The sequence below is a fragment of the Podarcis filfolensis genome (genome assembly GCF_964270895.1).
Source record: "Podarcis filfolensis genome assembly, chromosome: 14".
In the NCBI taxonomy this organism is placed as follows: Eukaryota; Metazoa; Chordata; class Lepidosauria; order Squamata; family Lacertidae; genus Podarcis; species Podarcis filfolensis.
The window spans coordinates 29,644,320-29,657,716 of NC_139616.1; the positions used below are offsets into that span (position 1 = coordinate 29,644,320).

Below are 13,397 nucleotides of genomic sequence, written 5' to 3' on the forward strand. Positions count from 1 at the left end.
AACGGACTCTACATCCTCCATGCATAACTATGCAAGAGCATAAAAAGCAACTGCTGGATCAGGCCTGTGGCCCATCTAGTCCAGCATCCTGTTCTCACAGTATCCAGCCAGAAGCCCCAGTTGAAAGCCTGTGAGCAGGACCCGGGCACAAGAGCAGCTCTCCCCTCCTGTGGTTTCTAGCAAATGGTATTTAGAAGCATTGCTGCCTTCAATTGCTGAGAAAGAGCACAGCCATTATGGCTAATAGTCATCGGTAAGCCTCTCCTCCACGCACCTGTGAGCACAGCACAATATTGCCAACAATGTCCTCCTCAGCCTTCACCAATCAGATGTTATGGACTACAACTCCCATCACATCCCACACAGCATGGACCATGGTCAGGGATGATGGGAGCTTTGCACAACCCTAAAAGGTAAAAAACGATAAAGGACCCCTGGACAGTTAAGTCTAGTCAAAACTGATTATGGGATTGTGGCACTCGTCTCACTTTCAGGCTGAGGGAGCCGGTGTTTGTCCACAGACAGCTTTCTGGGTCATGTGGCCAATAGCACTAAACCGCTTCTGGTGCAATGGGACACCATGATGGAAACCAGAGCGCATGGAAACGCCGTTTACCTTCCCGCCACAGCGGTACCTATTTATCTACTTGCACTGGCGTGCTTTTGAAATGCTAGGTTGGTAGGAGCTGGGACAGAGCAATGGGAGCTTACCCCATTGTGCAGATTTGAACCGCCAACCTTTTGACTGGCAAGCCCAAAATAACATGGTGAGTGGTACAGAAAAGTTTCAGGTAACAGAAATCAACACAAGTCTATGGAAATTAATAGCACCGGTAAGTTTCTACTAGCTCACTTACATCAGTGTAAGTCATTTGGAGCTCATCCCCAGATTAAAAGGGCACCCCCCCAAACCCCCCCCCCCAAATAGTACTCTGTTAATCTGGAAGCTTGATTCTTATGGCAGGAGGAGCATCAATTCACAATCTCAGCTTGGTGCCTCTTCAAAGCCTTCAAAAAGTCAAAGATGAGGGTGGTGCTGATACTTTTGTCACTCTGCTATCTCCCATTTATGGAGAAAGTGTTAATTTATTTCACTTTCCATTATGCAAGGAATCAAACACAGTTCGAACCTTGTCAGTCAGCCTATTGATGCGTTAATTAAGGCCTAGGAAGAGCCAGAGAAGCTCAATCTTCCCTGATAGAGGCACCACTTTTGCCGTGGTGGAAAAACAAATTAAAGGCACAAAACACAGGCAGCTAGAAGGTCCCCCTTGTGCCACCGGAACAAGCCTCACCTGTTCTGCAACTCATATCGGGACAGGAACAATGGGCAATTGCAGCTGTCCGACAAACAAGTGAAACTCTCCGGTTCATAAGCCAATGTGCAAGGTGCCAAAGAAAGATAGAAATTTCTTTATGTACGCAACAACAGCAGCAAGAATTCTCATCGCAAAGTATTGGAAGACACAAGAGCTACCCACCCTGGAAGAATGGCAGATGAAGCTGATAGACTATATGGAATTGGCGGAAATGACTGACAGAATCCGAGACCTGGGAGAAGAGTTGGTGGAAGAAGACTGGAAGAAATTCAAAGACTATCTTCAGAAATATTATAAAATTAATGAGTGTTAAAAATGTGCTTGGATGGGTAATAAGTGGTAATTAGTGATAAAAGTTATTAAGATTATGCAAAAAAGGTATTGATAATTGGTTGAAAAATAGGGATATAGTATATGTTATGGTACAAAGTTTAAACATTTGATAAAGGGTAAGAATTTGCTGAATTAAATATTTGAATGGGAATACAAAAAGGGGAAGGTGCGAGGAGGTCAAGAACATAAGCATATGAAATTGAGGTTATTGGAAAAATGGAATGGTTTTATTTTTTCTTTGTTTAAATGTAATTTTTCTTAATTAGTTGTGTTTTTCTTTCTGTATTTTTTTTTCTTTTGTGTGTTTCTTTTTTCTGTAATTTATGGTTTTTTATTCTGTGAATTTCTATTTTTCTTTTTTGTAAAACCTTAATAAAAATCTTATAAAAAAAAAAACAACATAAGCCAATGTGCAAATCCCAGAAATGAGCATCAGGCACTGGGCTGCTGCAGAAAGGACAAGCAGAATGGCAGAGCAGCCTTCCCCAAGCTGGTGCCCTCCAGAGGCATGGACTACCACTCCCATCAGCCCCAGCAAAGCCATGGCCTGAGACCAAGTCAGACAGCTGGCCCATATAGCTCAGTACCGTTGACACTGACTGGCAGCAGCTCTCCAGGGTTTTCAGTCTCGGGAAGAGCTTCTGGATACTGTTTAGTGCCTGCACCCAAATCACCACTCCACACATTGCAGGGTGCAAACACAGGGGCCCTTCTGCTGTCTCCTGCTGCCACCAGCCCACACCCTCTGCTTCAGACAATCCTGGAAATGCTGGGGAAAGAATTGCAAGCTATCCTATTGCCTGCCACCAGCAGAAGTAGGCCGCCAAACGGTATCCCAATCAATAATTCATAGAATATGAAGACAAATTTTTGTTTGGGATTGGCTTGTCGCAACAGCGAAGAAATCTGTCCCAGATAATTGCATGGTACACAACACTGGCAACTGCCGTTAATGAAACGAGGGCTTAAAAGCAACAATCCCACCGAGCTAAATATCTGCTACACCAGAGGCGGGGAACATTTTGCAGGCTCCCTTCTGGGCAAGCTTGCAGGACCAGTGAAGGGTGTGGGCCTGGAGAGAGGGGTTCAGCTTGGGGAGAGTTATTGAGGGCCACATAGAAAGGTCCAGAGGGCCTGATGGTTTCCATCCCTGTCCCTTCCCATTCTGTAACAAGGAAGTAAGATGACTCAAAGACAGAGATTGAGATCACAGAATCGTAGAGTTGGAAGAGACCCTAGGGATCATCTAGTCCTAGGGATCTGTCCCAATCACCTATAAATCCGGCCCATGGACTGTCCGGGAACTAGTGTGTTTTTACATGAGTAGAATCTGTCCTTTTATTTAAAATGCATCTCTGGGTTATTTGTGGGGCCTGCCTGGTGTTTTTACATGAGTAGAATGTGTGATTTTATTTCAAATGCATCTCTGGGTTATTTGTGGGGCAAAGGAATTCATTCCCCCCCAAATATAGTCTGGCCCCCCACAAAGTCTGAGGGACAGTGGACCGGCCCCCTGCTGATACTAGTCCAACCTCCTGCAATGCAGGTATATGCAGCTGTACCAAACAGGGATTGAACCTGCAACCTTGGCATTATCAGCACCACGCTCTAACCAACTGAGCTATCCAGGTGTTGCTATACCATTGCCGATCGCCATGGGACTTTTGGGTTTGGGGTTGGGTTTTTGGAAGACGCCTGTGCATGAATTTGTTTTATGTGTGTAGATCAGTGCATGCTGATCAACGCACAGTCTTCGCAGTAGGGCTCTGTTCCAAAGGCATAAAGTAGTCACGACAAACCGGTAGATTCCTATCTGCTGCAGCCTTCATCTGCCTTCACAGCCATTGTAACATACCGCTTGTTATCATCCGCCTGTTCTGCCGTTGAGGACTTCTTGGATCATTCTTTGGCTGGCTCCTTCCCTTTGACCTTACCTCCTTGGGTGACCCTGCTGGGAGTACGAGATTCCTGATGGCTTCGCTCACAAGGGTTACAGGAACATGCAAGCCCACTCACCACGACAAAGTGATGATCCAGCGAGTGGGACTTTGTTGGACTGGTCATGTTGTGTGGATGCCTGATGATTGTCTTCCAAAGCAACTACTCTATTCTGAACTTAAAAATGGAAAGCGTAATGCTGGTGGTCAACAAAAGAGGTTTATAGACTGTCTCAAGGCAAATCTTTAAAAATGTAGTATAAACACTGACAACTGGGAAACACTGGCCTGCGAGTGCTCCAGTTGGAGAACAGCCTTTACCAAAGGGGTCATGGGCTTTGAAGACACTCGAACTCAGGATGCAAGGGAGAAACGTGCTAGGAGGAAGGCATGCTTGGCAAATCCACACCGTGATCAGCTCCCGACTGGAAACCAATGTCCCCACTGTGGAAGGATGTGTGGATCCAGAATTGGCCTCCACAGTCACTTACGGACTCATTGTTAAAACAGTGTTTATGGAAGACAATCTTACTTGGCTATGAGTGATCGCCAAAGAAGAAGAAGCTATACCATTGTGTTTTTTTTCTTATTTCTAATTTATCATCACAGTCAGTTTACTTTTTCCAGCTTTTGGGAAACATGGTTGAAAGACATCCAGAGGGGAAACTGTGTTAAGTTTCTTGCAGGAAAAACAAGAAAGCCTCTTCTTTCACCTTAAAGACTTACAAACCTGCTCTGTGAATGGCCACAGTTACTTACATAATTGCAAGCGTCTGCACTTTTCTGCATTTCATGTCCTTCTGATCTTAATGCTTTAAATCCCCACCTACTCCCCCAAAACATGCAAAGAGATTCCTGTAACTCAGAATGATATTTCACACATCTGATAAAATGGATTGTACTTCACAAAAGTTTGTACTGCAGTGGATTTAAGGTGCCACAAGACTTGTTTATGGTTTGAGAACTTTGGCAAGTCATCCATCCAATTTTATTCGCCTGCCACAAGCCCGCAGAAAATAAAACACCAAAATCATACAACTACTAACATAAAATGAGTCAAAATATGTGGCACATATACACAGGGGAGAGAAAATCCACCTAAACTTCACTTGAAGTTGACAAAGTCTTTGACAAATCTCTATATGTGCACAACTAAATAAATAACTGGGGACAATGCTTATGTTAACACACCCATAGAGTCTAGAAATACGAAAGGCATTTATCACAAAGATCACATACACTTCAGGTACTGGAAATTTATCACTGGAGGATGCCCAAGAACATAACTGTCCCACCCTCCACAAATCAGCCAAAATCTCCCGTGAGGAACATGGAAACTGGCTGCAAGACCTCTCCAAATGAAAGGAAAACAGGGCTTTGGGGAGCTCAACAAAATCAACTGAGTCCCACTCTGTCAAGGGATCAGCTACTATAAAAAACTGCCATTTCACTGGGAATTCTTTTTTAGAAAAGCACAGCAGGAAGCCAGCACATATATCCTTGCTGGTACATAAAATTGGCATGTAAAAAAAATTGTTTTCCAGTTGTTTTAATATACCGTATTTTTCGCTCTATAACACGCACCCGACCATAACACGCACATAGTTTTTAGAGGAGGAAAATCCGTAGGCATGCCACCCGTAGGCATTCCCTCCATAACATGCACAGACATTTCCCCTTACTTTTTAGGAGGAAAAAAGTGAGTGTTATGGTGCAAAAAATACGGTATTTAACAGTTCTGTATTTATTTATTTATTTATTTTATCTCATAAAATCTATGCACCCTTTGATTGTAAAAACTCAAAGCAGTTTACGAAGAGAACAAAACAATAAAATTATCCCTGAAAAAAACTCTTTAAGGCATTCAAAAGATGAAATCAGCAATAAACCAAAATCAGATTAAAACAAACACCAACATTCTGCACTGCCTAAGTAGGCTTGAGAACAGTGAAGGTGCCTGTCTGATGTCAAGTGGCAAGGAGTCCCAGAGGGTGGGTGCTGCCGTGCTAAAAGATTCCTTACAAATGCAAAGTGAGTGCTATATGGCAATTGAAACAGTGCCAGTTCTGCAGATCGAAGCAGTTGAGCAGGCATATATGCGGGAAGGTGGTCTCACACAGGTAAGCTGTTTTATGCTTTTATTAGATTGTAAATCACTTTGGGCTGCCCCACGGAGGGTGATTCATAAATGAAACCAATACGCTCCACACATATTTCCAGATCTAGCTGCATTTGCAGGTCCTAATCACCGCAGGGGAGATTTCATAGCAAAGCCTTCCATGGGCAACCAGCCGACAGGGTTGCAACCATTGCTGGGGGGCAGGGAGAGAGAGAAAATCTGGTGCTTGCTGGCCAGCTTCCTTGCAACTTGAAAGAGACTCTCATCACACCAAAATCCTCTTAAAGAGGAATGAGAGATCTGAAGAGATACTGCGGGGGGAACGGGAAAGAGAGCAAGAATAAAAAGCAGATGCTACTAAAAGGGAAAAAGCTCGTGTTCTGTAGCTCCGCGACTCCAGAACGCTCCGTGATGCAGTTCGTAAGAAACTGACAAGGTCACACCATTGATGGTAGGTAGGGCCATGCACACTGTGTGTGTTCCAGCCACTTAGCTATTTATAAAATGTGCATGTTGCTTCTCTAGCTAAAACACAAACCATTTAAAAACACAAAAGGCAATAGGAAAGAGCGCAGTTAAAAAATTAAAAAAGAAAAGTCTAAAACGTGGTAAAAGCACTTGTTTTTCATGTAGAAGGTGCCAGGTTCAATTCCTGGCATCTTTAGGTCAGGTTGCAAATATCCAATCCCCATCCCCAATTGAAAACCTGGAGAGCTGCTGCAAGTTAAGAGTCAAAAAAATCGTTCGTCCTGAGAGACGAATGAGTGCTGGAAACCACAGGAAAAGAGAGGGCTCTTGTGCTCTGGTCTGGCTTATAGGCCTCCCTTTGGGGCATCAGTTTGGCCACTGTGAGGACAGGATGCTGGACTAGACGGGCCTGATCCAGCCAGCTCTTCTTATATTCCTATGTGGACGACTTAAAGGGAGGCCAGGCGAAGAATCACAACAGGCAGACTTAATCAGCCAGTTCCATTCCATTCCATACAGTATTTATATACAGGGATGGGGGGGGGGAAACACCATCACCAAGGCCTCATGGGTCTGAGATGGTTCAGAACAGTATGTAAAGCGGTACTGGTACACAAAATGTATTTGTATATTTTTTGTTATTTATTTTATGATACTACACTACACCACCTCAGAACGCCCACATAATAGATAGTCTCATCACTATAGATAGAATAAGAGAGGGTTTTTTGTTTTTGTTTTAAAAAGGCAAATGTTCAATTCAGAGTCATCCACCCAGATGGACCTGCTTGAAGCAAACCCATGTTTGAACAAACGGTTTTCTTCCAAGAGAGAAGGGTTTCAGCATCTTCCTAACCACATCACAACTTCAGGTATGACATTTGCAACCGAGAACATGCATTAACTATCATTGCCGGCAGGTACTTTCAGACCCTGGGCTTTTAAGGTATTACAAGCCACAAGTATTATTACTTCAGCTGTGAAACCCACAATTCACTTTCCTCTCATCTTCACAACCGACACCACCATTCCGTGCTTTACAACAGCTTCCACACCCCTGACACTGCAGTAAAAAAGCCAATTCCGATAAGAAGGAAATACTCTGAACACGAGCAGTTTCAAAAATCCACTTAAGCCATAGCACCTTCAGGACTACAGGAATAAAACAGGTCTCGCTTCCCTGGCAATAAGTGTTGGAGGAAAGAACAGTAAGGAGAATAACAAATAGCACTAAATAAAGACTTGTTTATTGCTAGCTGCCCAGAGAATACATTTACTAATAATGCATTTTTAAAGTAAAAAACAATGAAGTGAGCATCCATAACCATGTTCATGGCAGGCTTGCCCCAAACTAGAAAAGTAAGAAACAAAAGTAAGAAACAGCAGATCTTACAGCAACCAGCATCAGTCCCAGTGGGCCTTGGCAGGCCATCAACGGCTCAAGGTGCTGATGTTGGATCTGGTTTGCTGCTCCATGAGTGGTCCTTTCAGTTCCCCCTTGGTTACGTGGCCCTGGACTTCTGCTCCAAGATCAAGCCCTATCTGCCGTACCGACATTCACAAACTCATTGCAAAATGTATAATGAGAACATTTGCTTCCCCTAATTGTAAAATCCAGGGAAATGGGAGGTCATTTACAGAGCAAAGGAACAACACGCTCTCTGATCTGGCAACAATTGAGTGCCCTCAGAGGTCCTCCAAACACACAACCCTTCAGGGCACCAGCTTTGAACGGAAAGAGTTTCTTTTGCAAACTAGGCAGGTGTCCATCGTTACAGCACCACAGTGACTATCAACATGGCCAAACCACCAACAAAGTGGCAGGAGAGCTCCCCGACATTGGTCCGTGACCATCTCATGTAATCACCGAGGGCTGACGGCTCTTGGTAAAAGGCAAGGGATAGACAGGTTGGGTCTACAGGGTGCCAGCCACCAAGACAGCCTCCTGTCCCACAGTGGCGCTGAAATAAAATGAAAGCCATTGCATGAGACACAGTTCCTATAAGGCTGGAGCAGAAAAATGAACATCCAGGTGGCTTAGGCTCCCTGTTCATGCGGATTCTTGACTCTCCGACCCCCAAAATGTAATGAAGTCAGGCCTGTGCAGCTGAAGCAAAGGAACAAAGTCACCCCAAAGATCACCTTACCCTGAAATCAATGCCCACTGTAGAGATGAAGCTGCCAGCCAGGAAAGCACCATCCTTGAACCGCACCAGCAGGCAGGTCTTGCCAACCCCGGAGTCGCCAACAAGCATCACCTAAAGAGAAAAGAACAGGCATGGGGCGTGGGGATTAGAGCTGGATAAGCCCCTTTTACTACTAGTGACCTGGAGCCGCAGAGCTCTATCTTCTGGGCCCTCTGCTTCTAGCCATGGCCATAGCTAGGGGGTGTTGAGGTGGGCCCCCACCAGGGGCACAGGGGACTGGGGACGCAAAACCGGCTAAAAAAATGTCCATAAATATAAATATTGATTATTGCCTCATAAGAAATGGTTTTAAATAGAGGGTGAATTGAATGGGGGGTTGGAGGAGAGGCAGAAAGAAGAGCTGATTTGTCTGTGGCTAGGGGGCGCAATCTGGATGGTTCTACCAGGGGCGCAAGATCACCTAGCTACGGCTCTGCTTCTAGCGCATCAGACTGTGAATGGATAACACTGGGGCATGGTTGGGGAACCTCAAATCCAGGGGTCCAATACAATCCTCAAACCACATTCTATACTACGACTATTACTACATTGCTATCTGCCCCCCGACCCTCAGCTTCTGGCTTGCCTAGTTAGTGCTGGCCCTCTTGACACAATTCCAGCTCCTTATAGAGAGAACTCATCTATCAGTGCCTCATAATCAACTCTCTCTCCTGGCAGTTTAAACCTATCTACGTGCCAGACAGGCTGCAAGTTTTCTGCCGGGCACACGGCGGCTCTGGGCTGGAATCAGAAGCGTGACCTGACGGACTGTGATAGACTTCATTGCTCTGGCCCCAGTTATTTCAGTGGCCGGTCAGATAACACTTTTAGCAGCCACCCCCAACTTGGCACCTCAGTTGTTTGGTGCTCTACCTCCCATCAGTCTCAGCCAGCAGGGACAGAGAGTTGTAGTACCACTGTTGGAGGGTGCCAGTTCTGGGAAGGCTAGTTTAGAGCAGCACTGCACAGCAGCCCACATCCTGAACTCAATATATTATTTCAAGCAGGGGCTTCTACATACATACATAATTTTATTGGTATGCCACCTTTCCATATGTTAAAATCATGCCCAAGGCAGCTTACGACATGAACAAAATACATAATTAGGAAAAAAATACATAATTAGAAACATAATTAGTTTACATAATAAAGTAAACAATATAACATCAAAAAGCACACAAGCAAATAGAAGCAACGCCCACATAAAACATAATTAAGATTTAAAATTAAGGATACAAAAATTAATATCACTAATAACACAACACCAACACCAATAAGAGTCTGTTCAGCTGCTTTTGTAGCTGGAGTCAGTCCCTCACTCCCAGACCTGGTGGAGGAAATCCAGCAAGGTAGGAAGCAGATCTTCCAGGGTTCACAGCCAGGACCGTCTCTGGCTACCTAGAACTTTGTAAGGATGTAGGATGCTTATACTGAGTCAGAGAACTGGTCCATGTAGCTCAGTACTGTCCAGTGACTGGCAGAGGCTCTCCAGGGTTTCAGGAATGGACATTCCCAGTCCAACTTGGAGATGTCAGGGATGGAACCCGGGACCTTCTGCATGAGAAGCAGATGCTCTACCACCGAGCCAAGGTGCTTTCCCCAAATACAATGAGAACTCAATGAGCCCTACTCCCAGGTAAATCTGTATAGGATTAGCTTGTGGGTCACTCTCATGTTATTTAAGAAATGTAAAAACTGAGTCCTGCTGGGTCAGGCCAAAGGAGCCTATCTAGTCCATCATCCTGTTCTCACAGTGGCCAACCAGATGCCTGTGGGAAACCTGCAAGCAGGACCCAAGCACAACAGCCTTCTCCTCAATCGTGTTTCCAGCAACTGGCTTTCAGAGGCATATGGTCTCCAACACTGGAGGGAGAGCCTAGCCATTGTGGCTAGTAGCCATTGATACCCTTATCCTCCATTAATTTGTCTGATCCTAATTTTCTGAACTCTGTAGTTTCTGTTACATAAGAAGCAGTTTTATACCAAGTCCAACCATTGGCCAATCTGGCTCAGTATTTTCTGCACAGACTGGCATCTTCTCTCCAGGGCTTCAGAAAGCAGTGGTTCCTCATACTACCTGGACATGCCGGGACTGAACCTGGGACCTACTGAATGTGGAAATGTTCCACCACTGAGCTGCAGTGGTTGGACTAGATGACCCCTAGGGACCCTTCCAACTCAAGAATTCTATGGTTCCAAGACCCTTCTCTAAGGCACAGAAAGTAAGTTATGAATTCCTTCTCACAGGCACAAGAACTCTCTAAACTGCAGTCCTAGGAAACCGATCACCAGCCTCACCCGCTCCATGATTTAACTTGGCAATCACTTTTGCTTGCAGGTGGGCTATTACACATTGCAGAAAAAGTACGGTGGTGTTCTTTTCAAAGACTAATTCCATATTTTGTGCAACCTTCCACAGACATTTACGTATGTGCAAACGTGTAGTAAATGTGCAGACATGCAAACCATGCAGCTGCCTGCACATTTACTACATCTGCATGCCTGTTTTGCACATTTGCTACATGTTTGCACATTTACTACATTTGTGAAACGTATAGTAAACATGCAAACAGCTGTCAAGCATGTCGTAAATGTGCCAAACAGGCATGTTTTTAAATATTTGTTTGCTTTCTAATATTTTAAATTATTTTTAACTCTACATTTAATTGTAAACGTATTTTATTGTGTTTTATGTGCTCTGTTTTCTGGCATGCAAACGTGCAGTAAATGGGATAGCCGAGTGCCCCCCATGCCCTTCAGAAAACAGGGAGTCAACCCACAGCCGAAGGTGTGCTGCAACCCAGAACTTTTCTGTCAATCATGCCTGACTGAGTATCTCAGCTGCAACTCAGCAGTATAGGCAGGCCTGCTGTGAAAAGGGCTAAAGAGAAACACTCAGCACACACCCCTTCACATTCACTATTGTTGCTTTTTAACAACTTTCTAAACTGAAAAAGGAAAGAGAAGGACTAATTGGCAGAGAACACTCCTCACGGCTGAGTACTGCCATGGCCACAACATTTCCCCCAATTCTCTCCAGGGAGCGGGAGCCCAGAAACTTCTGTAGGGCCACAGCCCCCCTCCCCTAATCTAGGGCTCAGCCCCTGAAACCCTCGCTCCAGGACTCACACCTGAGACATATGGTGTGACAACAGTCATTCTGAGCATGTGCAGAGCAATTTCCATTCCTGCACACCTGCAATAGGGAAAGAGGCTTTCTTTCTGGCACCTTTCCTATATAGCCTCTCTGTGCTTTGGAGAACAGCCCTCTCCTGTTAAGCAGCTAGACCTCAGGATCACAGGAAGATAGGGAAGCAAAAAAGGGTGATGGAGAGGCAGTGTGGTGTAGTGGTTAAGAGCGATGGACTCGTAATCTGGTAAACCTTGCCCCCGCTCCTCCACATGTAGCTGCTGGGTGACCTTGGGCTAGTCACACTTCTTTGAAGTGTCTCAGCCCCACTCACCTCACAGAGTGTTTGTTGTGGGGGAGGAAGGGAAAGGAGATTGTTAGCCACTTTGGGACTCCTTCGGGTAGTGATAAAGCGGGATATCAAATCCAAACTCTTCTTCCCTTCTTCTTTGTCACAAGACATTATGATGACCATGCACAATCCTAACCATGCCTATCCTACTGAATTCAATGGGGCTAGGGCTGCAACCTTAGGCAGCTTTGGGGGGAAAAGAAAAAGACAGGCAGATAGAGAATCATATGAAATCCTCAGTAATGTCTAACAGCTGCCATCTTCCCTACCAGGAACCTCCAAATAGAGAGGCAGTCTACCAGCAAACACCCACATCCTGGAGGCAAAGCAACAGGTGTTCTCCATAGGAGTCCCATAAATATGCAGCTGAAGGGTGACTAAACACCTCCCCCTCCAACCAGCCGGACTCCTCTCCTGGGGCTTATCTGAGACTCAAAACAAGCTTGGTTTGAACCCCTCTTCTGCAGGAGGGGGACAGCTTTGCAGAACGCAGCACCACAAGGCGCCCCAAGGCAAAAGGTGCATATGGAAAGGGGCTTAATTGCCAAACGGGTCATTGGCAACAGGTGTGTGTAAGTTTTTACTTTCTCAGAATTCCCCCCCACCGCGCCAAAATAAATCTAATTTGAATGAGCTGGCGAGATACAGCCTGGCTTTCTGATGTCCTGAACCCCCCCCCCCAAAAAAAGACGCCGCCACCCTCCACGGCTCTGGGAGCCCTCTTGGCTCAAGTCTCCAAGCGCCTTTACGCACCCGCGGGACTGCCTGGGGCGCCTCGCTCGCTCTCTCCACCCGCCGCCCCGGGTCTGGTTCCCCCTCCCCGACGGCGCCGAGCTCCGGAGCTCACCTTGAAGGCGACGTCGTAGAACTCGCCGCTGGAGCTCAGCGAGGGTCGGCTGGGCAGCGCAGCCCCGTTGGCAGTGGAAGAGCCGGCGGCGGCGGCGGCGGCGGCTGGGGCGCTCCGGGCTCCGGCTCCGGCAGCGCCCTTGGGGGCTGCCGTCGGCGCCGCGCCCCGGGAGCCCTGGCCGGGCAGGGCGGAGGAGGGCGCCGAGGCGGTGCCGGCGCCGCCGCCCTTGGTCTTGGGGCTCTTCTTTCGGGACATGCTGCTGGCTCAGGCAGGGCGCCCGCCTCACCGCCGGCTCCCGCCGGGCAGCTCCCGCGCGCTCAGCAACCTCTCCAGCGGCAGCAGCGGCAGCAACATCCCCGCCTGCCTCGCTCGCTCCCTCGCAGCCGCTGCCGCTCGGTCCGTCGATCCGCGCGTCCGGCCCCGCCTGCCGCTCCCGGCGCGTCTCCGCCGCTAGGGGCGCCCGAGTTCACTCACGCCGTGAAGTCGTGGGGGGGGGGAGCCAAGCCACTGCCAGGCTTTTCTGCTGCCCCAGGAGATACACCTGGGTGAAGGTGAGCTGAGACCCGAGGGGGGGGGAGTTCTTTATTTAATATATTTGTGTCTTGGTTTTAAGAACATAGGAAGAGCCTGCTGGATCAGGCCAATGCCCCGGCTAGTCCAGCATCCTGCTCTCACAGTGGCCAGCCAGAGGTCTGTGGCAGGGGTG

General features: G+C 46.9%; 1 protein-coding gene across 1 annotated transcript in view; it reads right to left on the reverse strand.

Annotated features, from left to right (window-relative positions):
* Positions 1-13,114, reverse strand: part of RAB26 (RAB26, member RAS oncogene family) — a 109,959-nt gene extending 96,845 nt beyond the window's left edge. Inside the window, exons 1-2 of the mRNA XM_083584773.1 lie at positions 12,692-13,114; positions 8,324-8,434 (exon numbers count right to left, since the gene is read on the reverse strand). Coding sequence (XP_083440899.1) covers positions 8,324-8,434; positions 12,692-12,946 — 366 coding nt within the window. The 5' untranslated portion in view covers positions 12,947-13,114. The remainder of the gene's footprint in view (positions 1-8,323; positions 8,435-12,691) is intronic.
* Between the last annotated feature and the right edge of the window lie 283 nt (positions 13,115-13,397).